This window comes from Aethalodelphis obliquidens, unplaced genomic scaffold, assembly GCF_003676395.1.
Source record: "Aethalodelphis obliquidens isolate GAN/ISIS:26980383/991018 unplaced genomic scaffold, ASM367639v1 scaffold11, whole genome shotgun sequence".
In the NCBI taxonomy this organism is placed as follows: Eukaryota; Metazoa; Chordata; class Mammalia; order Artiodactyla; family Delphinidae; genus Aethalodelphis; species Aethalodelphis obliquidens.
The window spans coordinates 19794942-19820322 of record NW_020837955.1 but is presented as its reverse complement, the minus strand read 5'-3'; the positions used below and the strand labels follow the sequence as shown (position 1 = coordinate 19820322).

General features: G+C 44.5%; 1 protein-coding gene across 3 annotated transcripts in view; it reads right to left on the bottom strand.

Moving 5' to 3' along the window:
• The window catches only part of SUFU (SUFU negative regulator of hedgehog signaling), a 110642-nt gene that overhangs the window by 54070 nt on the left and 31191 nt on the right, over nt 1–25381 (bottom strand). For all 3 annotated transcript variants that reach the window (XM_027112447.1, XM_027112446.1, XM_027112448.1), the window contains exon 3: nt 23132–23268. In XM_027112447.1, coding sequence (XP_026968248.1) covers nt 23132–23268 — 137 coding nt within the window. The remainder of the gene's footprint in view (nt 1–23131; nt 23269–25381) is intronic.

The window sequence follows — 25381 nt, the reverse complement described above, 5'->3', positions numbered from 1 at the left end:
GGGCCTCTCACTGTTGTGGCCTCTCCCGTTGTGGAGCACAGGCTCCGGACGCGCAGGCTCAGCGGCCATGGCTCACGGGCCCAGCCGCTCCGCGGCATGTGGGATCTTCCCGGACCAGGGCATGAACCTGTGTCCCCTGCATCGGCAGGCGGACTCTCAACCACTGCACCACCAGGGAAGCCCCTATGTGTATTGTTATGACATCATTTGGATATGCTGTGAATTTCATTTGCTTCATTTTGCTTTTAATTTTTAGGAAATGTGGCAGGCCAACTTTAAGGCAGCCCCTGTGATTCCCCACCCTCCTGGTGTTCACATCTTATATTCTCTCCCTTTGAGCATGGGCAAGACCTGCACCCTGCTCCTTGCCAAGAGAATATGGCAAAAGTGAAGGGATTTTACAGATAATTAAGATCCCTAATCATTTGATTTTTAAATTTTTACTTTTTGCTTGTGTTGAAATATACATAAAATAAAATTTACCATCTTAACAATCTTTAAGTGTACAGTTCAGTACTGTTAAGTACATCCACGTTGTTGTGCAACCAATCTCCAGAACTCTTTTCTTTTTTCTTTTTTTTAACATCTTTATTGGGGTATAATTGCTTTACAGTGGTGTGTTAGTTTCTGCTTTACAACAAAGTGAATCAGTTATACATATACATATGTTCCCATATCTCTTCCCTCTCAGGACTCTTTTCTTGCAAAACTGAAACTTTGTACCCATTAAACAACAACTCCCCATTCCCCCCTCCCTCTAGCCCCTGGCAACCACCATTCTACTTTTTGCCTCTGTGAAGTTGACTACCACATATAAGTGGAATCATACCATATTTGCCTTTTTGTGACAGGCTTATTTCACTTAGTTAGCATAATGTCCTCAAGGTTCATCCATGTTGTAGAGAGTGTCAGAATTCCCTTCCTTTTTAAGGCTGTATAATTTTCCACTGTACGTATACACTACATTTTACATATATACATACATTTGTATACATATATATATATACGTATATACATACATTTTGTCTATCCATTCATTTGTTGATGGGTACTTGGGGTGCTTCCATCTTTTGGCTCTTGTGAATAACACTGCTATGAACATGGGTGTACAAGTATCTCTTGGAGACTCTGCTTTTCAATGCTTTTGGATATATACCCAGAAGTGGAATTGCTCAATCATACGGTAATTCTATGTTTAATTTTTTGAGAAACCACTGTACTGTTTTCCACAGTGGTTTTACATTCGTACCAGCAATGCACAAGGGTTCCAATTTCTCCACATCCTCGTCAACACATTATTTTCTGGTGTTTTATTTTTTTTAATAGTAGCCATCCTAATGGATATGAGGCTCAATCAATGATTTTAAGTTAATTATAAGGGAGATTATTTTTGGTGTACTTGACTGAATCAGGTGAAAACCCTTAAAAAAGGACTGTAGACACACACACACACACAACAGACACACACACACACACATACACACACCAGAGACTCTTTCTGCACTGCTAGCTTTGAAGAAGCAAGTTGCCTTGAATCCTACAGCCATAAGGAAAGGAATTCTGCCAACAACCTGAGGGAACTTGGAAGCAATCCCTCCCCAGTAGAGCCTCCAAATAAGGATGCAGCCTGCAACTACTTCGATACCAGCCTTGTGAGACCCTAAGCCGAGGGCCCAGCAAAGCTGTGTCCAGACCAATGACCCAAAGAAACTAATAATAAATGTGTGTTGTTCTAACCCATTAATTTTGTGATAATCAGTTTTATAGCACAGAAAACTAACACAGGAAAAATGTTCATTTTGGTTTTTGTTTTATAATTTTTTTTTCAGAAGTAATTATTTTTTCAATATTAGGTAGTAATGTCATTTCCTCCATTATTGATATGCATTAGTAATCTTTAAACAAAACAAACAAGACAATCTTCTCATCTAGAAATCTTCTCTATATTATTACACTTTCTTACTCAAATTTCCTCAATGCTTTTGTAGAATATAATGAGGACCAAATTATACATCTGGTTATAAACTATCAAATTTATACAATGTGAAATATAGATCAATCACAATCTGTTTATAAGGACTAGTTTGGTAACATTATAGTCTTTTTTGTTTGTTTTATAATTATATAAAATTTACATCACTCCAAAGTCATAAATCTAAAAACAAAGTATATTCAGAGAAGTCTGGCTTCCCGTCCTCTGCATTCTGTTCCCTCCTTCTCCCATAGATCACCATTTTAAAAATAATATGGTTTACCCTTCCACATAAAAATATAAAGAAAAAACATGATTTCTTATACAAATAACTTATGTTACATACTTTTCTCCACATTGCTTTTTTTTTCGGCTGCTGCGCTGTGCGGCCTGCGGGATCTTAGTTCCCTGACCAGGGATCGAACCCGTGGCCCCTGCACTGGGAGTGCAGAGTCTTAAGCACTGGATGGCCAGGAAGTCCACATTGCTTTTTTTTTTTTTTCTTTTTTAAGATCGCAACGGCCATAGTTTTATTTTGGTCACAACATTACCGTATATTTGATTCTGTATCCCTGAGTATTCAACAACTTTTTAGGCTATATGAAAAAGAAACTTTTTTGCTTTGACTCGTTTGCCCGCATTTTAAGCAACAACTCTGAGGACACTGCACAGGAACTGAGGCAGTTCCACTGCTTATCCTCATCAACATTATCATTATTACCACCAAATCTTTTACTGCACAGATAGAATGATGAGTATTCATATTCCCAAACATAACGTCTTAATGTATATTGAAATATCTGAAATAGAATGGTTGGATTTATACATTTTTAAGAGACATCTTGTTAACAGAGTGTATTCTACTTACATAACCAAGATCATAAATCTATAAACCATGCTGTACGAATTACAAGAAAGATTGTAACTGTACTTTACTCTGTGGTAAACTGACTGTATTAGGAGCCCCAATTAATACCCTCTCCGAATTCATATATTTTACCTGTAACTTTGTAGACCCTTCCCTCTCTGACCCTAGGTTTGGACAGGAGGCTTACTTTGGCCCATGGGACAGCAGTAAAGACAGCAGAGGCCTGACAAAGCATGCACACATTTCCACGTCTTCACATGGACCCACTGCTGTTGTGAGAAGATGCCTGCACTAGTTATTACAAATATGTAATGTTTCAAATATGATTTAAAAAATGCTTCAATTAGTAGCTATTTGTGAATATCTTTTCATATTTTTGCTCATATGTCTGGGATTCCTAGAAGTGAGATTGCTGTATCAAAGGGTAAATAGATAAGCATTTTGCAAGACAGTGATATGTTCTCTTCCACAGAGATAGCACCATTTTGCATCCCACCCTGAATGCATGAAAGTGCCTGTTTCCTCACAGCTTGGCAACAGGGTATGTGACCAAACGTGGATTTCTGTCAATCTGACAAGTGAGAGGTGGTATCTCAGGGTAGTTTAACTTGCATTTTTCTTATTATGGGACGAACATCTTTCCTTTCATGTGTTTATGGGCCATTTGCTTGAAATATCAACTTTTAACCCAGAGAGCTTTTTGGTTGGCTTCACCTCTGGCAACCCCAAAAAAGATAAATTAATAAAACACTGACTTCTCTTAGCTCTGTCACTGGCCACCATGGTGTAAAGTGAAAGCAACACTCAGCACTCATTGCTTTTCTTCTACCAGATCATGGGAACAAAGAGTCACCCCAAATGCATTATATTTACCCTTCTGTCTAAGGCAAAAACAGAGTCTCGAGTGAAGAGTCTCTGTGTAATCGTACTTCTCTTTATTTTCTGATGCATTTTCCTTTGCTGTGTAACCTTAAACAAGTCACTTAACTTTGCATCTGTTTCCCTATGTATCAAAACATGATACTATCTACCTTGCAGGGTAGTTTCTAGAATTAAATAAAAGAATTAAAATATGTAAAAATTGCCTTGAGATGAAAGTACTGTACAAATTAAGTAGCTGTTACTCATTTGAAAGATTCTACCGCTGGAAAACACGACCACTGTTGACAAGAAAAAGAATGAAGGCAGAAGGGCGCAGTGGGAAGTGAGACACTCAGAGTCTACCCACTGTGGCAGAGCAGACAACTTCCTCAGGGAGCCAGGATTCTAATTTTCAGCTCAGGAAATGAACCCCCCTCTTCCTTAGTTTATATCAAGAAACACAGCTACAGTATTTATGGCGTTCTCAGAGATCGCCCAGCTGGGTCAGACCAAGAGGGCCCTGGGACAGAAAGCACAGAGAGGGAGGAGGCAGGCCGTTTGCAGGAAGCCAGACCAGAGCACAGCGGAGCCAGCTAGAAGCTGGATTAGAAGGAAACAAGCATGTCTTAAGTGGCCTCTGGGTTCAGTGGTTTGAGCTCCCAGATCACCAACCCCATACCCAGCACTTAAAGCCTCTCTTCTTAAAGCCAGACTTGACCAGGACAGCTTCAGAGATGGTGGGTCTACTGCCTCCCGAGGCCTACCCATGTTAGGAAATGCTTCCACATCTCAAAGAGCAGTCAACACCTTTCTAATTCTCTCCTCTGGATAACAAAGAAAAGTCAAATCCCTCTTCCATATGGCAAGACCTCAGATATTTTTAAAACACCTGTGTGGGTCATATGTTGTTCACCACTCTCCACACCTCATCCCAAAGTCTTTTCCTCTTCAAACCAAAAATGTTTCCAGTTTCCTCACTTTATTTATTTATTTATTTATTTATTTATTTATTTATTTATTGTCTTGCCGGATCTTAGCTCCTCAACCAGGGATTGAACGGGGCCCTCGGCAGTGAAGGCGCTGAGTCCTAACCACTGAACCGCCAGGGAATTCCTTCCAGTTTCCTCACTTTTAAAGCCATTCCTCACAGACCACAGTTGAGCAAGCTTTTGCCAGTCTGAAAGTCACTCTTCTCTGGATACTCTCTGAGTTGTCAATGTCCCCTATAGCATATGGCACCCAGGAGGGACTGCTGGGTTGGAGATGGAACATGAAACAGAAACTTAGTTCTGAGTACAAGGGTAAAGACCAGACCTCTAGCTATCCAAGTGTCTGCCCAAGTACCTCCAAAGTTCCCTACCCATCAGATACAGAAAGTGGGCTGGGGATAACCAATTTTGGGTGATCTGGTTATTGGAAGAGGCAGCAATAAATTATGAGTGATAACAGTTTGGTACTTAGGCCAGACTCCTTGCCAGGACATCTCTTCCTGCTTGAAGGGATGGAATAGGGACTCAGCCATGACAGTGAGCTTGGAAGTGCATTTAGCTGGGCTTTCTGAGCTATGGTGTCCGCTTAGCCTATATGTCCCCAGTGTCAAAGAACTCCTTTAACATTCGAATAAAGCCAGCCTTGAAGTTACCAACAACGGGAAGACTCCTGTGATTCACTTTGTGGACCTCAGAAACTACAAAGTCCTTCCCCAGTGCCTGGGCTGCCAAATGACCACGACTACAGGTGAGAGAACACAGTGGCAGTGTTGGTCAGGGGCCACCCAGCCTTGTGGAATCATCTTCATGGAGGATAGCTGGGCATATGTACCAAACTACAAAATGTGCAGATCTTGTGACCCAGAAATTTCACTTCAGAAATTTCTTCTGGGTGCCAAGGACCCAAGATGTCTGCCTCCTGCCAGAGTTCACACGGATGAACACACCCCACTGTTTCCACCACCAGCTTCTGTGACCCCAGGGAGAGCCACAGCTGCCCCCCGCCTCCCCCAGAGACCCTCCAAGACCAGCAGAAAATAATCAAATTCATCAACATCAAGAGTCAATATCCAAATGTGTCAATAGCATAAAGGACCTTGAACACTTCTACTGCCAATGTTATCCTTTACAGAGCTCAAGTCCAAATTCCTCCAGGACAGGGTGTGCAGGGATTCTGAAATTCCCAACAAGCCTAGCTGGGTAACCTGGGTGTTTGGAAGAACCAGTTCCAGGCAGCACAGGCAAAACCAGCCTAGACATGAGTTCCAGTAAAAGCAGCTGTTTCACCAACTCTGAAGGGGCTCCTTTATTTATTTATTTTTATTTTTATTTTTGCGGTATGCGGGCCTCTCACTGTTGTGGCCTCTCCCGTTGTGGGGCACAGGCCCCGGACGCACAGGCTCAGCGGCCATGGCTCACGGGCCCAGCCGCTCCGTGGCATGTAGGATCTTCCCGGACCGGGGCACGAACCCCTGTCCCCTGCATCGGCAGGCAGACTCTCAACCACTGCGCCACCAGGGAAGCCCAGGGGCTCCTTTATTTTATCTTCTGATTTTTCCTATTTGGAAAAATCTCTGCTGCTGACAATGTCCAATCTGATATACTCCTCTGGCCCGCCTCAAGAAACATGTATAAGGAAAGGCCCACAGAGAAGGTGAGGACAGAGTCATCACAGAAGCTGAAAATGCAAGGTTTAGAAAAACACTTTAGTGAGTTCTCTATGACTGAATGATTTCTTGTACCCTAAAGATTAGGCAGGGTCTTTTCCATGGCAAACGCCAGAGGAATATGTACGTTAGCCAGAAAAATAAACACTTATTTATGCCAAAAAACAAAGAAATTTATTCTGAGATAACTGAACATGGTCACCAAGGTGTACATACATAAATGTTCCTTAGAGTATTGTTGAAAGTGGGGGAAAGCTGGAAACTCTCTGAAAGTTCATCAAGAAGGGTCTACTTATACTGGAGGGGTCTGTTATCTTACTATGTTGATACTGTGATATAATAAAAAATATATATTTTGCTTTTTGTCCCCAGCTCTTAGAGCTCTTAAAACCTTTGTTATTTCTTAAGTGATAAAGGTGCTAGAAGCATCTTTTGTTCTTGGTCTTTACCCCAGTTCTTGACATAGAACTCCTAAATCCCTTGGAATTTCCTGAATTGATAGGAGCATCTTTTGTTCTAATAAGGTGACTCTTGGTGGGCTCCTGGATAGCTGCAGGATGGGGGCTGGTCACTGAAAGGACCAAGCCATGATTAGAAGCTTGGAATGTTCAGCCTCACTGCCCCCATCCTCCACGGAGGGGAGAGGCTCTGGAGACCGAGTTAATAAATGATCATGTCCATGTGATAAAGCCTTGATAAAGATCCCTGAAGTATGAGATTCAGAGATCTTCTGGGTTGGTGACCATGTGCAGGTGCTGGGAGCATGGCACACCTGGAAAGGCACGGAAGTTCTGCACCCCTTCCCACATACCATGCCCTATTCATCTCTTCCATATGGTTGTTCCCAATGAGTATCCTTTTTTTCTTTCTTTCTTGTTATTGAGATAAAGTTGACATATAACATATTCGTTTCAGGTGCACAACATAATGGTTCAACACTTGTATATATTACAAAATGATCACCACAGTAAGTCCAGGTAACAGCCAGCACCATACACAGTAACTAAATTTGTTTTCTTGTAATGAGAACTTTTAAGATCTACTCTCTTAGCAACTTTCAATTATATCAATACACTACAGTATTATTAACTATAGTTACCATGTTGTACATTATATCCCCATGACATTTATTTTATAACTGGAAGTTTGTACCTTTTGACCACCTTCACCCATTTCACCCACTCTCCACCCCTCTGCCTCTGGCAACTACCAATCTGTTCTCTGTATCTATGAGTGTTTTTTGGGGGGAGAGGGGTGAGATCATACATTTATTTGTCTTTCTGTCTGATTTATTTCACTTAGCATAATATTCTCAAGGTCCATCCATGTTACTGCAAATGGCAAGATTTCCTCATTTTTTATGGCTGAATAATACTCCATTGTATATATATGCCACATTCTCTTCATCCATTCACCCACTGATGGACACTTAGGTTGCTTCCATGTCTTGGCTATTGTAAATAATGCTGCAACTGAGTTGTATTCTGTTACAATGAACCAGTAACCTGAGTTCTGTGAGCTGTTCTAGCAAATTATCAAACCCTAGGAGGGGGTCATGGGAACTCCAATTTATAGATAGTTGGTCAGAAGGACAGTTGACAATCTGGGACTTGTGACTGGTGTCTGAAGTGGGAGCAGTCTTATGGGACTGTGCCCTGACTTGTGGGATCTGACGCTAACTCCAGGTAAACAGTGCCAGAACTGGGAACACACTTCTATTTACTAGATGGGATGCTGCCCAATTAATTAATCATTGAATAAAGCCAGTTAGAGCTTTAAAAAAAAAAAGTGTCAGAACTGAACGGAATTGTAGGATACCTAATTGGTGCCTGCAGAAAACTGGAGAATTGCTTGGTATGGAAAAACCCAGACATCTGGTCATATAAGGAAGTAGGGTAGTAGAGGAAAACCATGCATTTTCCTTGCACTATTATACAGTGGGACACCATACAACCACTACAAACACTGCTACTGATCTCTATTCACTTAGACTATGACATAATGCTGGTGAAGAAAGCATGCTAATACAGTACAGTATTGTTAGTAGAACTGTCTATTTTATGTGTAGAGACATCTCTAGAAGGATGGTAAGCAAATATTAAGAGTAGCTATCTCAGGGGCTGGGATTTAGATAATGTTTCTTTTTCATTTTCGATTATATACTTATTTAAATTACAAAGCAACAGAGGTTTTTTTTTTATAAGAAATTCAAACAACAGACAAGCGTATAAAGTGAAAAATGAAACTCTCTTTTCTCATCAGTCCCATTTCTCAGATATAACCACTATTCATGTTTGACTTGCATTCTTCAAATTTTCTTCTAAGCATATATAATCAAAGTCACACTTTTTTCTTATTTTTTTAAAGTAAAAATGCAAGCCCACTCTACCCACTGTTCTGTGACTTGCTTTTTTCATGTTTTCCACATTACTTGGATTTTTTTAAAACATTACTTTTTTTTTTTTTTTTCCTTACGCGGGCCTCTCACTATTGTGGCCTCTCCCGTTGCGGAGCACAGGCTCCGGACGCGCAGGCTCAGCGGCCATGGCTCACGGGCCCAGCCGCTCCGCGGCATGTGGGATCTTCCCGGACCGGGGAACGAACCCGCGTCCCCTGCATCGGCAGGCAGACTCTCAACCACTGCGCCACCAGGGAAGCCCTAAACATTACTTTTTAACTGGAAAAACAATAAAGTTATTTTTGTTTGGGGGAATGAAAGTGCATCAGCCAAAACAGATTACAATGCATGTATGATCTGAGTGGTCCAGTAAACAGACGCACAGGACAAAGGCTTCCCAAGTTCAGGTCACCAGGCTGGCCGGTCCGGGTGGGGATCCAGACGTACCCAGACGTGCCCAGTCGGCCCAGGAAGTTGATAAGTGTCCTGTTCTCCCTAAATCTTCAAACCCAAAGAGGGACTGTTAGAGCTAGGCCCAGGGCTCAGGAAAGCACAGACACTGGGCTGCAGCCTGTCCCTGAGATGCCTGCCCTGCACCAGTGCAGTGCCCCAGGTTGCAGCTGGGCCAGGCCAGACAAGGCTGAGGATGGCTACCCCACTGATGCCAGCAACACAGCCACGTACGGCCTGGGCTTGCTGCAACCACTCTTGAAAAGCACCCAAGCTCCTTGCTCTTTTCCTCCTCCGGTTCTAGTTTCAACTGTCATATTCCTGGAGAAGGGCTCTGTGAGGGGTCAGAAATGCTGCTGGAACTTCATCAGAGCTCCGCGGGGAGGAGCAGGCCAGTTGCCTGGCCCCTGCGTCCTGGAGAGATACCAAACAACAAGCCTGTCACCATGTCTGCCCTGAAAAGCAAGAAGACAGGCCTGGCTGCGGAGACCCAATGCCAGAGGGGCCAGAGCAGAGCTGTGTCTGGCTTAGGAGAGTCATTTTTTTTCCCACTGAGAGAGCTATGAAGAAACCGAGCAAGAAAGCAGGACCCCTGCACTGGCCCATCAGGGCATGGCATTCAAAGCTGTTCCAGTAACTGCAGCGGGGAGCACACTCTGAGGTGATGACTGGCCCTGTGGTACTGGCCTGGGACTGCTGCTCGGGGCTCACCGTTCCCGACTCTGGGAAGTTCTTTGAAAAATTCAGTCACAGTTATCCTTCTCATTTTTTCTGATTATAAAATCCATGCTCTGTGCAGAAAATTCTAAAATGGCTGGAAGGTACCAAAAGGAAAATGTCAATAACTCATAACCCCATCACCCTAGGATGGCCTCTGTGAGTATCTTCATGAATCTCCTCCAGGCATCTATATGGACATGTACATATTGTTAACAGGGTTAGGACCCAACTCTATATAGAGTTGTAATGTGCATCTTTTTTGTTCTTTTAAGCCTGTTTCCTTTTTGTCCTGCAATATACTTCTTAAATGACCACATAAATAATATTAACTGCTTCCATGTATTATGCCAGGTACTGTACTAGGGACACTGAATATATTATGAAGTAGATATCCTGATTACCCCATTTCACAGATGAAGTAACCAAGTCTCGGAGATGTTCAGTTTTGACCCACAGGTGCCACAGGTCCCACATGGCCAAACTGGCAAGCTGCCTCTTGGGCTCTTGCCCCTATCTGTGCTGTCCTCCAGCCCTTTCACTGAACATTCAATTAGGAGCCCCTTCAAGTTACCAGAAGGCTTCACCTCCTGCAGAGGTGCTGGGTCTACTCCTGACGCACCGGCTGCTCTGTTCTACTGGCCAGAAGCCCTCACTGCCCCCTGCAGGGAGCGTCCCTGAAATGCAGATGCTAGAGACAAAAGAGCCGCATTCTGCTGAAAGAGCTAAACAATTAAGACTACCTAGGGGGCCGGAGAAGACAGAATTAGTCTGAGGGTGAATATCCTAGCTTACTACCTTTATCAAATAACTCCTTTCTGAGAAGAAGCTCAAAACATTTCATGCAGTTCTCCAAGTAAGATACAGACCCATGGAAGATAAAGGGATCTGCCTCAAATTCTTCCTCCGCCAACAAACCTCTAGGTACTGTGATCCCTCTGTCCTGGGCCACCGCACAGGCCACAGCTAAAGCGAGGCACCTCACAGGGCCTCTGGATCTATCACAGAGATGGAAGGATGGTCACCTCTCTACTTGGATAGTTATTCAGAAGTGGAAAACACTCTGTCAGAGGTCGGCAGATTTTTTCAGTGAAAGGCCAGATATCAAATATTTTAGGCTTTGAGGGCCATATAGTCCCTGTCACAACTATTCAACTCTGCTGCTGCTGCTGCACAAAAGCCATAGATAATACGTAAAGGGCATGTCTGCATTCCAATTCAATTTTATTTACAAAAACAGGTGTCCATCAGGATTTGACCCACAGGCTATACTTTGTCAGCTTCTGTTTTTAGGATTTAAGTCTTCTCTAAAAACACTTAGATTTAAATATTGGATAAATTATAATTTACATGCAAACCACTTAAATTTTAGGCCATAAGACCATTTCTGAGGGGTTGATCTGTTTTATTTCAGTGAAATAGAAATACAATCTTTCAATCACTAATCGAAGATCTTGAGAAAGTACAGAGAAACCAGAGATTGTTTTGCCTTATAGTTGGTAAGTATTACTAACAGATGAAAGGGAAAATATTTTACAGATCCATAGCAACCAGAAAAGAGGATAAATCAGGCTGAGGGAAAGAAAACGTCAGGAAAATCAAAAAGAGTATGAGGAAGAAAAATGATATTAATAAAACCAGGCAGCTCCATTTGGCTTCAGTTAGCTAACTGGGGCAATGGAACCAGGAAATGAGAGAACTCAATAGCTCTCATTGGTAATGATGGAGCATCTCCTTTCAGAAAACTTCACTTGAGGCAAAGATATAAAGATGGAATACACCTGGGACATCTAGAGAGAAGCAAGCTGCTGATGGGAAACTGAACTGCAGCCTAGCAACGTCTCACACCTGGGGACATGCTCCAAGTGCCTCACTCAATCTTCTGACTTCCTTCACTCACTTGCCGAGCAGGGATGAGGAAGCAAGGCCTGATCCACTTCTTGAACCTGGAAGGAGAGCCCTGTGGTGTGTTGCTGGGCATAGGGAGGCAGAGGCTGCTGACAACCCCTGAGAGAGAAGAGGGGTTCCCCTCCTTAGGCTGGGGAGCTTTAGCAGAGGCAGGCTGGCGGCAGGATGACACTGCAGTAAGGTCCCAAGGACTAGAATGGCAGGGCTGAGAAGAATCCATGACTCTGACGCTGCGCTCCAAGGACTGCAGCGGCCCCAGCACCTTCTAGGGAAGGGCCACTCTAACAATACAGGCAGAAAAAAAGCTCAGAACACCTCAATTCCAAACACGTCTTAATTTTTTTTTAAGTGTTTTAACTCCCCAAACTGGTCATTTCCCCTTCTTCTTTGAAATGCTTTTGTAGCTCTCCACTGCCCTTAGAATCAAATCCAGACTCTTCATTAAGACTTTGAGTCCAAATGCAAGTACAAAGCCCAGCACTTTTCCATGCCTGCTAAGCCTCCAGCTTTTCCTGAGCCCTTTCCTCTCTCTCCCTCCGGTTCCTCATATTCCTCAAGCTCTTTCTCTCCTCTGGGGCCTACACGTGCTGGTCCCTCTGCCAAAAAATTCTTCTCCTCATTCTTTGCCTTTAGTCCTGTCCTTGCCCAACTCTACAATCTCAAATGAGTCCACCACTTTATTCTTTTGAAGCACCCTGAGCTTTCCCGTTCTGCGATCTTATGGAATCAAATATTTATTCACCTGTGCTTTCAGTGTCTCTCTCCACTACCTACGGGAAGGGATCCTATCTATTTGTTCCACAGGGCTTACCCAGCATCCGACAGAGTCCTTGGCATGTAGCAGGTACTTAAATAAAAAACACAACTAATAAAAAAGTGCTCCTTTCCCCCAAGGCCTCTTGTCATTTAAAATGGATCACTGGGACTTACTTCCCTGGTGGTACAGTGGTTAAGAATCCACCTGTCAATGCAGGGGACACGGGTTCGAGCCCTGGTCTGGGAAGAGCAGGGCAACTAAGCCCGCGCACCACAACTACTGAGCCTGGGCTCTAGAGCCCAAGAGCCACAACTACTGAGCCCACGTTGCCACAACTACTGAAGCTCACGTGCCTAGAGCCGGTGCTCTGCAACAAGAGAAGCCACTGCAATGAGAAGCCCACGCACCACAATGAGGAGTAGCCCCAGCTCGCCACAACTAGAGAAAGCCTGCACAGCAACGAAGACCCAACACCCAAAGCAGCCTAAATAAATAGATAGGTAGATAGATAGATAGATAGATAGATAGATAAATAGATAAAATGGATCGCTGGAGGCTCAGAGGCCACAGCACGCAAACCAACGCTGGAAACTAGCTCCTGCCACTCACCAGCTGCAGGAAATTCTCCAAGGCCCACCACCTCTCTGAGCCCATTTCCTCATCTGAAAAGTGGCAACATCAGTATCTTCCTCATCTAGCCACCTACTGCAGAGGTTAAATAAGAGAATGTAAGTGCTAAGGATGGCTTGGTGCTCAATAGCTACTGTTTTATTTACTTACTTTTAACTATTAAATTAAAAAAAAAAAAAAGGAGGGCTTCCCTGGTGGCGCAGTGGTTGAGAGTCCGCCTGCCGATGTAGGGGACGCGGGTTCATGCCCCAGTCCGGGAAGATTCCACATGCCGCGGATCGGCTGGGCCCGTGAGCCATGGCCGCCGAGCCTGCGCGTCTGGAGGCTGTGCTCCGCAACAGGAGAGGCCACAACAGTGAGAGGCCCGCATTCCGCAAAAAAAAAAAAAAAAAGGACCTCAACAGGAAAAGACTAACTGCATTAGTAATTTTAACTTTAGAAAAGGTAGGAGGAGGTAAAACTCAAAAAAACTCCATAATTCACTGGGGTTCTTTAATAAAACTCGACCCACTGTCAGTATCTGGAAAAGTCTCTGACTTCAGGCAGCAGGGTGTGTCCCTCACCACTTCCAGCTTCAGACACAGGAAGCGTGATGGATGGGTTCCTGTGCTAAATCTAAACAGTATGAGAACCACATAAGAGCTTGCTCACTTTCCTAACCCCAAATGCATGCCGTTTAACATGTATTAACAAGCTTCCTCAGGCCAAGTAACCTAAGAAAGGGGATCAATTCTCAAGGACTCAGAAGACAACTTGGTTGCTATAAAAACAATTTTATATAACAATCATTTTGTTGTTTGTTGAAAACAATTATAACATTTATGGATGATCACAAAAGTATTATTACAATAATATAATCATTCATCTGCAATGGCTGTTAACATGTAAAATGTTCATTTCCCCTAACCTAGCAATCCAACTTCTAGGAATTTATCCCACAGAAATACTTAGGCAAGAGTGCAAAGACATACGTCTACAAGGATGCTCACTGCAAGTTTGTGGTAGGGAAAAATTAGAAACCACCCAAATGCCCAACACCAGGAGAGTGATTAAAGTAAAGTATATCTAGCTAATAAAGTGTACAGTTAGAAAGAATATACTAACATGGAAAGATGTCCAAAAGACATTAAGTTGAAAAACTATGCAAAACATGGTCCATTTTTATAAAAGATATATGCATTGAAAAGAAAGTCGAAATATAGAACACTAATGTTTCCTCAGTGGGGGAATGAATTATGAAGGACTTTAACTTTGTGTCATATATTTCTATGTTTCAGGGTTTTTTTTTTAATATTCATTTATTTGGCTGTGCTGGGTCTTAGTTGCAGCATGCACGGTCTTCGCTGTGGTGTGTGGGATCTTTAGTTGCAGCATGCAGGCTCGTAGTTGTGGCATGCAGGATCTAGTTCCCTGACCAGGGATCGACCCCAGGCCCCCTGCATGGGGAGCGCGGCGTCTTAACCGCTGGACCACCAGGGAAGTCCCTATGTTTCAGTTTTATAATGAGCAAATATTTCTTTTATAAACGGGAAAAGGAAAGAAAATGTGAAAAAAAAAAAAAATCTCTTGTTGTCATTAGTCTGTCCATACCACAGAGTTCAGGATGCTCAGGCAGCACCCTCCCCCCAATCTCCCTGATTGGGCCTGAATCACAAAGTGAGCCGACTCAGCACATGTCATGAGGTTGCCATTAAACAGCAGGAAGCGAAGGCACTTGAATTTCCACACAGTGTCAGTTACAAGATTGGGGGGCCATGTTTCTCCTGAAACTCAAGTGAAATTGCCTTGGAATTTGTGGTTAAGGCCTACCAATGGCAGAACTGAGAGCAGGCAGCCTCTCCAGCAGAATTCTAAAGCACAGCTCAGAAATCAAGCCCTGCTGAGTTGGGGAATGGTTTATTTCTAATGAAACCCAGAGGGTAGGGGGCAGGGGAACAGTCACTGGCAATCTGAGAAGAAAAAGTGAGCTGATCAATAAAATTAAAAGGGAATGGGTAAAAAAAAAAAAAAAAAAAAGGGAATGGGTAAGTAAGAGAAACTGGCTGCCAAACAAGAAGGAAAGAAGTTGAAGTGTCTACTCGTGAAGTTACTGACGTATTTACTGCAGAACTTACCAAATGGTTCATGACAGTGGCTGGATTTGGTTCTAAATCTATGGAGCAGGTGAAACAATGACAGCTACCCTGTCACATTTTCTTTCCACATGACACTTTGATACCGGCCCAGCATCCTGATCAGTATGCAAGGATCCTCTGACCCCAGGTAACGCTTGGGGCTTCTTGGGTAGGGGAGCAGATACTGTTTTGCCCACCTGGTGGCCATTCCCCTTCTTACTAAGAGAATCCCACTTTTCTTCCTCTGCCTTTCCTTGGCCATGACTTTCAGGGAACAAGGGCCCATCCCCAGCCCTAGGAGGTGGATACTGATCGGTAAGCCAACATGTTTGTCTCACTTTTCTGACATAACTCTAGCTAATGAGATGCAAGAGGAGATCAATGAGGGCGGTTCTGTGGAGGCTTTGATTGGTCTTGAAAAGACACACAAGACACAGGGAGCTCAGCTCGGTTCTCTGTGATGACCTAGATGGGTGGAATGGGGTGGTGGTGGGAGGGAGGCCCAAGAGGGAGGGGATATATGTACACATATAGCTGATTCACTTCGTTGTACCGCGGAAACTAACACAACATTGTAAAGCAATTATACTCCAGTTAAGAAAAAAAAAAGAGACTTGGGACAGAAGTGTCTTTTTTGCTACTTGCAGATTCTGTCAGGTGTGATTCTAGGATGCTAGGGGTTGCGGCAGCCATCTTTGGAGTATCAGGGAACAAGTTTAAAAAGTCAATCCAAAGTGCTGAGGAAGGCAGAGCAGGAAGTTAGAAAGAACTCAGGTCCTTAACAGCACCCCTGAACAGATGACAACCACCCCTGGAACGCCCCACCTCCAGATGGCTCGCTCTGTAAGATAAGTGCCCTTATTGTTAGGCCATTTTAGTTAGGGTGTTCTATTACCTGTAGTCAAAACCATCCCAATAGATACAAGACAGAACAAAAGGTGTCCGCTCCACCTATGCATTCTCTAATGATTTGACTTCCAAGCATAACTGCACATCACAGTTACTGAGGCAGTAGATGCCTTGTGAGAGCAACTGATTTTGCCTACCAAGGGCTATACCTACATGTTTTCTGCCAGTGCTTTCTACCCTTTGCTTTAGAGGACTTCTCTCCCACTCCGTGTAGTTGGAAGTGAGGAGGGAGAAGACCTTAAATATAAATCCTCGTGCTCCATCCGGACTACCACCCCCAACCAGGGGGGTGTCCTACTGATCTAGACAGAACTAATCTGGGTCCTTCCCCAGGACTGACGGAGGAATGTTGGAAGTAAAAAGCCTTCTGCCTGCTGGGACTACAAACTGGGAGAACTGGAAACTCTGGCTGGTGGTGCTCATCTTTCCTGGCACGTGGGAAGAGTCAGTCTACAGTACAAGACCAACACACAAGTCGGAGCCCTGAGGACACTGTTCGAACGTATAGATCAAGCCATGCCTGAAACCCTGGACATCCCAGTAACCTGACCAATAAAGTCTGTTATTATTTCAGGTAGTTTTTGTTGGACTTCTGTCATTTGCTCATGATTAGGAGCATCCCGACTCAAAGAAACACTAACTTGTCTCACCCCCACATCCTGACTCCTTCACCTTCTCTGGATACTCTTCTTTCCCAGGCCTCTCACGTTTCCACTTCCTTTTCTCTACTGCTCAGCTTCCCACCTCTGAGCAAACCAACCAAAAAGTGACTGCCCTCCAGCAGTTCGGGGCTAAGTTACAGAACCTGTCCAAGTCATTCTTCAGAGCAAGCGTCAGAGGCAGCCTCATGCAGCCCCAGGCTGGGCGTGGGAATCACCACTCCCCATCACACCATCCCCCAGAGTCTCGTCGTCTCTTTCCCTTGCCTCCCACTGCCCTGATGCTGTTTCTAAGTCTGGATGGCAAAGCTGTGGATGCTGTTTAGACCTGGAAAAGCAGGTCTAAGCATTCCACTTACTAGATACTGCTCAGCATGTTCTCACATGCAAATGGGCGGGGTACTCCATGTAAGTCACTGAGTTTAAGGTGGACAGCCCAGGTGAGGCAAGACCACCACACAGAACTATGCTGCTAGGTATACACGTGTAGGTCTATCTATCTATACATCAAACATAAAATACATGTTCTGTATAATAACATATGTGTAACCCTTGTAGAGTGTAACCAGTTGGGACAGAGCAATGCCTACAAGGGAGGTTCTCTGCAGCATCAGGAGAGTGTGCTCTGCTCCGAGAAAACTGGAAAGGCCTAGATCCAGTCTTACGAAAGAGTTACAAAAAGGGGCAATCATTCACACTATAAAAAGATTCTTCACCTTATAAAAAAGGATTTACTTACAAGGTCCCACTAAACTGCATGGGCTCTATTGCGTATAGAATAGGATTTCATTTGTATAAGACTTTACCGGCACTGCCAACTACAGAAATCAAGGAGCCACAGTTGAACTGAATTTGCTTTTTGCGTTTACACTGTGATATACAAAATGAGGTAATTTTACCTCATTTGTGTCACTATTATTAATTTTCTGTGTGAAAGAAAGATAATGGCACCAAATATTATCATATCAGCTGAGGCAGGCATCTGATACAGGGACAAGCAATGCATCTCCTTCCTATCAGCGTTTCCTGTAAAATGGGGTCTTTACTAATACTGCAAAAAAAGACCAAGGTACCCATCTTCTCTATTCACATAAGGTTTTTGAAGACTGAATAATAATAATAATTGTGGGTGATACTTATATATCAATAGTACTTACTATGTATCAAGCACTGTTCTAAGTGCTTTGCAGGTATTAACTCATTTCATCATCTCAAGAACTTCATGTATAGTTACTATTATTATCTCTGCTTTACAGTTGAACAAATAAGTTATGATGCCCAAGGTCAGGAGGCAGTAACTGGCAGAGCTGAGGTAAAAATGCAGGCAGTCTGGGCCTAGGGGCCATGCTCTTAACCATGATACTATTCTGTCCTCCTTGATCTAGCAGTAACGTGCAAGATGGTGAAGAGTGCCAGGGAGAGAAGTGGAAATGGGGGCTACGTAGCCTAGCTACCTACCTAACTTACCAACGAGCTCAGGGACATTGGGCTGAGGACCTGTACTATGCAGTGAAACAGGAAAGGTGGAAGGAAGGGAGGCAGGGAGGGAGGGAAGGGAAGAGAGAAAGAGAGAAGGGAAGAAAAGGTAAGAAGGTGATTGAGAGGAGGCACAAGGGAGGTTTCTGGAGACCTAGCCTGTTTCTTGATCTGGGTGCTGGTTACATGGGGTGTGTTTAGTTTGTTAACTCTCAGCAAGCTGTACTTTTTATATGCATATTTTCATGAACAAGAGTTAAAAGATGAAAGTATGGGTTTAAGAGGATTTGGGTAATATTACGAATGGCTTTAGCCCTCCTCTATGTATTTTCCAAATGTTCCAGAATGCCCGAGCAAGGCATGCTGGAGCTCAGAGGCTATGTGCACAGGTGCAATCACCCATGTGGATGATTCTCAAACCTCATGGTCCAGCCTGAGACATGTAGCAGCCCAAATACCAGCTGGGCCACCAGCAACGTGGTGTCATGGTTAAGAGAGCGGCGTTAAGAACTACAACGGCTGTCCTTTGCACTTACTAGCTGTGTGATTTTGAACAAGCTACTTCCCCTCTCTGCCTGTCTTCCTTTCTGCAACTGTAGAGCTGGTATAACAGCGCCTAACTCACAGGGCTTTACTGCACATTGAACGAGCACTTACAACCGTACCTGGCACATAGAACACACCACTAAATTTTAGCTCTTGTCCTCACTATTCAGGCTCATAGCCATGGTCTTCTCTCTTACATCAGTTGCCATATACTTTTCTTCATCATTTTCCCATTATTTAAATAATTACTACTCCCTGCCATGTTTCAAAAAGAATTTAAGGAAGATTTGTTTTAGTTACTATTCAAGTAGTACAATCATATGATGAAAATCTGGAAAACAGAAAATCAGGTATTATACTTTTGGGAGTGTAGTCATCCTGCGGCTGCTGTGAAACGCCTGAAGTGATCTACAGGCACAAACTATAGCTGTTACATTACAGACACCATACAAGGGCCTGTCGCAGCAGACAGGACTATGGAGCCACACCAGGCAACATACACTCAAGAAACAGCCACAACTTTTTATTCTCAAAATTTTCAGTCCCATAGAAAAGTTAGAAGGATAGTACAATATATCCTTCACCTCCATACATCCTTCACCTAGATTCACCCTTTAACATTTTGCCACATTTGCTTTCTCCTCTGTCTCCCCCCGACACACTTTTTTTTGCCAAGTCATTCGAAAGTTAAGTTGCAGATATCATGTCATTTTATTCATAAATACTTCAGCTTTTATCTCCTAGGAACAAAGAACTATCCTTTATAACCATAATACCATATCACACCCAAGGAATTTCACAGTTACACAGTACTGTTATCTAATACACAGTCTATATTTTTTCTAATTGCCCTAAAAATAACCTTTTTTTTCCAATTCAGGGTCCAATCAAGGATCATACATACATTTAAACTGTCATGTTTTCTTTGATCTAGGACAGCTCCAGCACCTTGCCATGTTTTCTTTTAGAGCATTGACATTTTTGAAGAGTCCAGGCAGCTGTCTTGTAAAATATCCCACAATCTGGATTTACCTGACTATATGCTCAGGATTCAATTCAGGTGAAACATTTTTGGAAAAGTGCTACATGGGGACTTCCCTGGTGGCGCAGTAGTTAAGAATCGCCTGCCAATGCAGGGGACAGGGGCTCAGTCCTTGGTCAGGGAAGATCCGACATGCCGCAAGCAACTAAACCCGTGCACCACAACTATTGAGCCTGCACTCTAGAGCTTGTGAGCCACAACTACTGAGCACACGTGCCACAACTACTGAAACCCGTGCACCTAGAGCCCGTGCTCGGCAACAAGAGAAGCCACCACAATGAGAAGCCCATGCACTCCAACAAAGAGTAGCCCCCGCTCGCTGCAACTAGAGAAAAGCCCACGTGCAGCAACGAACACCCAATGCAGCCAAAAATAAATTAAATAAATAAATAAATAAAGTGTTACATGGTTGGTGCTTTATATTTCACAGTGTAACATGTAAGGAGGTACATAGTAGTCATTTGTTCCATTTTTGTGTTGCTACATTTGATCATTTGATTAAGCTGATGCCCACCCAAACTTTTCCATTGTAAAGGTATTCTTTTTCTCTTCGTAGCACATAAGTAATCTGTGGAGAGATTCTTTGAGTCCTTGTGACTATGTTATACCCCAACAATCTTTCTTATCTGATAGTTTTGACATCTGTTGATAATGTACCTGAATCAATGATCACATTAGTGTTGCAAAACAGTCACTGTGATGTTTACTGTGTGGCTGAAATGAACGCTTGCAAATCAAATCCCGCTTTTCTCCCCACTTGCGTTATTATTTCAGAACTGTAACATCAGAACTATTTCAGAGGTTCATCTGCTCGACTCCACCTGACAGTGATTCATAACACCTGTTCTACATTTCTCTGATCTTGATCCACATGAGCAGGTACATTAAGTGCAAACAAACATATAAATGTACTGGCTTAAGCACTGGGCAGGAAGCTACCTGTCTATACAAGCAAGAGGTTGCCTAGTCTTTAGAGCCCCATTTCCTATAGTAGATCAAATTCCATGTCAAGAAATGTCTATTTTCCAGGAGCTGAAATAGGTCAGTTGGGAGAGCATTAGACTGAAGAAAGGTCTGTTTTCTCAAAGACAGTTCTATATCGGCATCAGTTACAGGCATCAAAGAAGGGAGAGAAGGGGACACAGTGGGTTCAGGCAGTAGACTCCTGGCACAATCTTAAAACATTAAAAGATTGTGCAGGGGACTTCCCTGGTGGTTCAGTGGTAAAGAACCCGCCTTCCAATGCAGGGGACGCAGGTTCAATCCCTGGTCAGGGAACTAAGATCCCACGTGCCACGGGGCAACTAAGCCCATGCATGTGCCACAACTACCGAGCTTGTGTGCCTCAACTAGAGCCCACTTGCCGCAAACTACAGAGCCCATGTGCCCTGGAGCCCACGTGCCCTGGAGCCTGCGTGCCACAACTAGTGAAGAGAAAACCCGCACGCCACAACTAGAGAGAAGCCCGCGTGCCACAACGAAGAGCCTGTATGCCGCAACGAAAGATGCCCCATGCCACAACTAAGACCCGATGCAGCCAAAAATAAATAATAAATAAATCTTAAAAAAAAAGATTGTGCAGACCTAGACGCTAGGATAGTACCAAATCACATGAGCCAGCTGCTTCAAGCAGCCTGCTTCCCCCGCCCCTGTGAATGATACTTCTTCCCATCAACAGTCCTTTAGAGTCCAAACAACATCCCCAGACCAGCTGCATTAGAATCCCCTGGGAAGCTGGTTAAGAAACAGATGCCCCAGTCCCACCTCTGACCGACTGAATCAGAGCCCTCCAGGAGCGTTTGGGACTCAGTGTGTTGAGATCCCAGAGGATCTCATGAGCAGCCAGGTTTGGGAACCCTTGCTTACAGAAGACCCACTGTAGCCTTCAAAAGGGTACTATCCCATAGGCTACACAATGATAGATGGTAGTTAAGGATCAGTCCCATTACATGATGGCCAACCAGCCAACAACTGACCCCCAGGGGTCTGAAACGAGGACAGAGGGTTTCAACCTACATGGTCAATTGCACCCCCAATTTATAGCCTACTCAAGGCTGAAAAAAAAGTCACTATACTCAGAGAAGTTGCCAGATCTATGGTTCTCCAAATTTAGTCTCTACCAGAGCATCTGGGAACATCACCCACCAAAGATTCTAAGTCAGAGATCTCCTCTGGGGCCCAGGAATGTGTGCTTGCAACAAGCTCTCCAGCTGATTCTGATGCAGGGGTCCAAGGACCATACTTTGAGAGACCCTGGCCTAGATGCTAGTCTGCTCCTATCTATGACAGTCAAAGAGCAAGAGTTGGATAAAATTGTGTTGGCTTTCATTTGAAAACTACTTACCAAACCAAAGACACAAAATATAAAGTCATATGGGAAATGTTTCTGAGCAATTAATTAACCACACAGAAACATTCAGATGATATGAAACCCTCCATAAAAGGTACTGAATTCCACTCCGACATTTCATTCCACTTGAGGACTAGAGGCAGGCTGAGTCAAGAGCATGCGACCAAGGCTCCCAGCACAAAAGTCCCCACTTCCGGTTCCATATTAGCAGTCTCCAGAAGGGCACCAGGGGCACAGGACCATCCCCTGGAGGGCACTTGAATCATGTGAATCAAACAGTATTTCTGACTGTCAAGGTCCTGCCTGATTCCAACTTCCCGTTCACACTGTGAGCGAGCAAGTTCAAGGTAATTCGTTCTCTCTCTGCCCTATCCTCTACTGTGAACACTAGACTTAGCCAAGATTAACATGTATGCTCGTGCCCCAGAAATGGAGGTGGCTAGGCCACTGGCATCAGGGAGGAAAGAGTGTGCTAATTGTGGGAAAAGGGGGAGACAGAGGAAGTGCTGGTCAGCTCCATGCTGAGCTGGCCTTTGGCTCGCTGGGAATCAGAAGTATGGCTGGCAGACTGCAACCAAGGCTCAGGGTGTCAGGGACTCCCGCTGCAGGAGGTCATATGACATATCCTTCCCTCCCATGGCCCAGGCAGCTTTCCACCCAGGAAACGCCAGGAAACAAGCCACCCTTATGGTACAAATGCGGTATAGCACTCCCAGGAAAGGTCCTTCCACGGACATCAAAATATACCTTCAGGTTCCCAACCCAAGCAGGCTCATGGTGAAAGGACAAGCACACCAGCCAGCTCCTGGGGCTCTTACCTGACTGGAACACATATCTGGCCAAGCCTTGCATTAGTTCTGCTGGCCATGTTGGGGGCGCAGACTCCCCTGTTTCTCTCTTCAGACGAAATGTCAACTCAAAGCCAAAACCGCTAGGTCCATCTGCTCCTGTGAATCTGGAAGGAATAAAAAGCAAATGTTTTTTGTTTAACTACCTTAGGGAAAACACTGTTTCGTTGTCTAATTAAAGTTCTTTCCCTTTTTGGGTAGGCTCGGCATCCAAACCCCCTAGTCGGAAGAATCTTGAGCCTTGAGGGGAGGAAGGACCTCGATAGCCAATACGGAACAAGAACTCTAGCCTTGCCCTCCTGCCAGCTACAGCACATGTGTATGACCTCAGCCCCGCCAATCAAATTCCCCTGCTGGTACTCTGAATTACGAGTTCCAGGTTTTGTGGCTCTGGAACATTCCTTTCTGTATGATTGAGTTAAAACCCTACAAAGGGAAATGGGTCACTAGGGCAAAGGGAAGATTTCCATTACTGAAAATAACCCTTACACTCTTTATTCCTTCAAGGTATTAATAAGCACCTACTTACTTTGCTAAGGATATATGTCATACTGTATGCCCTATGAGGATGAGACCCTTTCTCCACTCCCACCTCCACCCTGCCCCACGAGGGGACAATCCTTGGGCTAAACTGGCTGGCCTCCAAACTCAGCATTTGAGGATGGGTCCCAAAGCAGATTCCAAATATCCAAATACTGGGCGGGCCCATGATCTTCCTGAAAGCCAGCACCCCACATGCACTCATCAATCAGCACATGCTCTTCCTGAAACCTGGCACCCTGTGTGTACTCTTCAATCACTGGAACCTTGAGGAAGCAGAGTTTGCCCTCCCTTCCCATCCCCAAGTGGCCCAGAATGATGGTGGCCACAAACATCATAGGGAGATGAGGCAGGGGGAGCAGTGCCTGCCTCGCTGTCTGCTAGGAAACGCCCAGGAGGCTGAGTGTCCACAGGAGTCCCTGAAATGGACTTCTGCCAGAGAGGGAACTGATGTGGACGAGAGAGCAACGCTGGTTGGTGGTGGCACCTCCTGGGGTGAGGGAAGCATTCAGGGAGGGGCTCCTGAGAGTTACAGGAGGCTTGCCAGCATGGGAAGGGCTAAAAGTTAAACTATGTTCATGATATAATTTTCAGTAATACTATCTTGTACAAACATGAGCCACAATGATTATACACATTTAAACTCCTCAGCATACAAATACAAGCCATAAAATAAGATGACAGCCAACACCTCCTTGTGTGCCAAGCTACCGGAACAGGCGGTCAGAGGGGAGAATGCTGAAGGGGCAGTGATGCAGTCAGTGCCCAACCCTGGGATTCCACATGGCATCTTTCCTCCATCATCACCATCATCGTCCCCAAGGGGCCGGGCCGGGAGACTGGGCAGAAAGAGGTGCTAACGTCTCAGAAGCTCTGACATCAGGGCTAGCCCTGCTTGTGTACCCAGGAGTTAGTCCAGCCCTCCTGCACTTGCTGCAGTGAGGAGCTCACCTCTGATAAGCTAAGTCCTCTAAAGGACTGAAAAGGAGCCTTAGAATCACTATTTTCTCTGAGTATCTATAATTGTGGGAGGCACACTCCCTTTTGGGGGTACACTCCTAGAATTTTGGAGACCGGGCTAGAAGATGCTTGGCAGGATGCAGTGTAAGCTATTTTCCTTCCTTGCTGAATTGCCCTGTGTGGGGGCAATTCTATGCAGAAAGGCTGAGGGAATAGCTAAGCAAGCTGAGGCTGTAAGAGCTGCCTCCCAAGGGCTATAGGCTCGCGAGGGGTATGAAAACCTGGGGTAATGCAAGACTGACTTGGAGTTAAAACCCTACAAAGGGAGATGGGTCACTAGGGCAAAGGGAAGATTTCAAGCAGCCGCCAATTAGAGGCAGCTTTGTAAAATGTATTAGACCATTACTCCCAGGGCTTTCATCTCAGGCCAAGAAAAATACATGATTTCTAACCGCAAAAACTTGAGAAACAGACTAAAAGAAACATGCTCCTCAGACTGTGCGATGGGGTGAACCCTCAGATGCAGAGAGAGTAGCCACATGCATCCAAGCAGCGAGGGCTGTGCACACACGCACACGCGTGCATGGGTGTGCATGCACGCACACGCATTTCTACGCCATCTGCCTCCACACGGGGTGCTTTCTGGGCCAGCTCTGCGGTGGGCAGGCCGGCCCTCACTCGGCTGGCTGAGACGGACAGGTCTGGCCAGATGGTCTCCAC